The sequence below is a fragment of the Magnolia sinica genome, chromosome 13 (assembly GCF_029962835.1).
Source record: "Magnolia sinica isolate HGM2019 chromosome 13, MsV1, whole genome shotgun sequence".
Lineage (NCBI taxonomy): Eukaryota > Viridiplantae > Streptophyta > Magnoliopsida > Magnoliales > Magnoliaceae > Magnolia > Magnolia sinica.
Window position 1 is genome coordinate 19,677,520 of NC_080585.1, and position 3,708 is coordinate 19,681,227.

At 44.3% G+C, this 3,708-nt stretch overlaps 1 protein-coding gene across 1 annotated transcript; it reads left to right on the forward strand.

The window, feature by feature from the left end:
• Nucleotides 1-321: 321 nt before the first annotated feature.
• On the forward strand, nt 322-1,784 carry LOC131223113 (protein LURP-one-related 5-like). Its single transcript, XM_058218422.1, has 2 exons — nt 322-600; nt 1,244-1,784. Exons 1-2 carry the CDS (start codon nt 379-381, stop codon nt 1,673-1,675), a joined length of 654 nt encoding a protein of 217 aa, XP_058074405.1. The 5' UTR covers nt 322-378; the 3' UTR covers nt 1,676-1,784.
• The last annotated feature ends 1,924 nt before the right edge of the window (nt 1,785-3,708 follow it).

Below are 3,708 nucleotides of genomic sequence, written 5' to 3' on the forward strand. Positions count from 1 at the left end.
AAATTTTAATGGTGGCCGTCACTCTCTCTAATGTTTTCTACGGTGGGATCCGCTCGAGATTTGGATCTGAATCACTCTTTAGCTCATGCCCTAAAATGCTTTCTCCAAATGTATGGACGGTGTGGATACAGAAAACACATCATGGTGGGACCCACATAACTTGGTGACGTCACTTCATGAGCGAGTCTCGCTACTCTACCTGTCGGTATCTAATCCATGTCCCAAAAACTCACACAAAATGGTCATCCTGCACAGATCTCAACTACTGAAACCTACTATATGTGGCAAGGCAGGAATTCCACACGGCGCCAATCTAAGGGAGGAATTCCACACGGCGCCCATCTCTCTCTCTCTCTCTCTGAAATTCGCGAATTGGGAATGGGAAGAGGGATCGTGGAAGAACGCTACTGCAACGACGAAGAGACGCAGCTAACCGTCCTCAAGACCTCTCTCTTCTTCTCTGGTGATGGTTTCACCGTCTACGACCCTAAAGGCGATGTCGTCTTCCGAGTCGACAGCTACGGCCACGACGCCAAGAACCAACACGAGCTCGTTCTCATGGACCCCACCGGAAACTGCATCCTCACCGTCCGTAGAAAGGTAACGTGGCCCACCTTCTACTCCTTTCTGATTTCCGTTGCCCCTTGAAAGATGGCCGTACGAGGGGATTCTGACTCGGTTTCTCAACTCTCAACTTGAGCGAGTAAATCCTCGAATCGACCGAGTTTCGTTGCTAGACTGGAATTGCCAAGCTCTATGGGGCCACCATTTTGTGTAGATCCACTCCGTTCATCAGGTGAGATGGGCCATTCATACAAAATATCAGCCTGATTAAAAACTCCTGATGGGCCCCACCAATGGTAACGATGTAAAACAGCTCCTAAAACACCTGATTAACGGCTTTGATGAAAGATACAAACCATGGTGGTCCCACGAACAAACCTATGGTTGGCATCCCATCCCTACTGTTCCCAGTGGTATGTCCCACCTGAGTTGTAGATCTTGCTGATTTTCTCCCCAGACCCTAAAATCAAGGATAGAAACTGATGGACGGAGTGGATTTTACACATACAACATGGTGGGCTCCACAGAGCTTGTGTGTTTAACACGTTCGGTTTACCCGTTTGGGGGCCTTGTTTTTAGCAAACGGCGGAGTTGACTCGGGAGGGTTCTGAGTCAACTCGGTCACTGATAATGCTAGAGAGAGAGAGAAAGTAGAATACTGAAAAAACTCGCAGTGCAGAGACCAAGCCTTCATCATCGCTGGGAGGGATTTCTGGGAGAGAGGATCGACGGTCAGAAACCCATCTTCAGCGTCCGACGCTCATCGATCATCGGACGGTCGAGAGTAACCGCGGAGGTGTACGGAAACAGCAGCTCCCCTGTGGAGGAGTACGAAATCCAAGGATCCTTCTCCCACCGAAACTGCACCTTCTACAACACCTCCTCCGCAGCTTCCACAGAAACGGTGGCGGAGATCAAGAGAAAGGTTTCTGCTTCCGCCAATGTCGTGCTCGGGAAGGACGTGTTCTGCCTCTGCCTCAGGCCCCGTTTCGATGCCGCCTTCGCTATGGGCCTAGTACTCGTCCTCGATCAGATCAACGGCGATGATGATGATGGCGGTGGTGGGACAGCTGTGGATGATGGGCTCTGTTCTTCGCCTCCCGTTTCGTGATTTGAATCGATTTCGGCTCCTGTTGGAAAATCTTGGACGTTGGTTTTCTTTCTTCTGTTTTCGCTTACAACAATCTTCTTTTTTGAGATTAAACAGCTTTCCAGATTAACGGCTGTGATGATGGGAATGATCTTGTGGTTGCACTTGGAAAGTACAAGGTCGATATTGTCCTGATGCCTTAATTTGGTACAAGACCCTGGTTAGGCGATCGGAACCGTTTATTAGATGATTCTAACCATGGATGACGGAGACAGCTGAATATTACAGATTTGGTGATCTTAGTCATCCAATTTTGGTCTATTTTATGAGCCGTTGCTGTATTTTATTTCTAACCGTTTATTAGTAGGCCATTGATGAAAAGGTTTGGGGTTTGGATCAAGCCATCTCTCAACTGTATATGCGAGAAGGTGACATCTTTTAGCACCATCCATCAAATTGCACCCATTGAGGATGACAAATGGTTCCGTTAGGAAGATCCTAGCCATTTGATCAATGGCCGGAAATGGAAGTGCTTGATGGTCGACTTTCAATGTTGGAAGAGTAAAGAGAATTGAGGAATAGGATAATCTGCTGGGTTTGATATCTGATGCATATAGCCCCATCATGGATGGCTCTGATTATTTCCTCACCTTTCCATGCATTTGGACAGATGGCTTTACCATCTTACTTTTCCACCAGCTCTATCACACGCCTTCTCACTTAAAAGGTTAGGATCACCTCCAATCCATTAAATGTGCTCGTGCGGTCCATCCGTTGAGGAATCCAACGTTAATTCCGGCCTGGGTATATAAGAAGTCGGCCCACCACATCAACGGTCCAAATTTAGTGGAAGAGCAGATGCGTGAGCTTCCCGTCTCAGCAGTTTTCAACTTCAAGGTATCTACCTGCCTCCCAATTTCAATAACTTCCTGGATACCTATCTACCTCCCAATTTCAAACCACTCTCCATTTCAAAGCGCACAGGGTTCACCCAACCGGATGAGATTACGACTTTTCTTCTCGTCGGCGCTGAAATGACGTGTCCCAGCAAGTGGGAGTTGTTATGGAAGATTGGTTTGCAGTGGACGCGGTTTGGTTGGTCACCCCATGCCAGCCAGCTAGCGGGTGTCAAAGCTCTGTAGGCCCTGCCATGATGTACTTGTTGTGTCAACGGCATCCATTGATTTTGCCATCTCATTTTAGGGGAGATCTTAAAATTGTAGTATATCCAGAGCTCAAGTGTACCACACCACATCTATCCTTGAAACCTTCCAAGGGCCTACGGTGATGTTTATTTGTCATCCAACCTCTTCAAAAATGTCATCTTATCTTTAAGGGAAAACATAAATATCAGCTTGAGCAGAAGTTTCAATGGCAAACGATTCAATTCCCACTAAAATGATGTAAATCTGTCTTATTTTTTGGCTCATTTTAAAAAATTGTTAGAACTTAATTTGTTATCTATCATGTGCAGAGTATGCGGGCATGTCAAAATAGCGGCTTGACTTAAACCAAACAACTTTAAGCATCCTAATAAGTAGATACATTAAACTTGACAGTATATGATTGAGATCTAAGGAGATTGATTGCCTACTCAATCACTCACAAAATATTTGTAATGATCAAACAATAGTCGAAGAGTATGGTTATTCATTCAAAGATGGGTTACGCTTTGTCTTTTACAAGAAATGACTTTTAGTATACCAATGGAATCAAATAAAAGGAAATAATTACAACTAGTTATTGAGTGCAACTATAAGAATACTTTTTTTATTTTTTCTAAAAAAAAAATTTGCTTATATTAGATAAGGATATTTATGTTGAGTAGCACGTCAACAATGCAGTGAACCGAGATCCAATTTCCGGTCTCACCCACAAACGATAAACAAGAAGAAATATAAACTACAAGAAGAATTAAAACATTCCAAATAAACCACAAGACAAGATATACGTGAAAAACCCCTAAACAAGGGTAAAAAACCACAGGTGCAAACTTCCACTATGAAGAAAACAAGATTACTAGCAATATACTAACTTTTTCCCTTTAGATGTAA

Coding starts and splice junctions, on each gene's coding strand:
- LOC131223113 (XM_058218422.1), top strand. CDS start 379: ATGGGAAGAGGGATCGTGGAAGAACGCTACTGCAACGACGAAGAGACG. Junction 601..1,243: donor TCCTCACCGTCCGTAGAAAG/GTAACGTGGCCC, acceptor CTCGCAGTGCAG/AGACCAAGCCTTCATCATCG.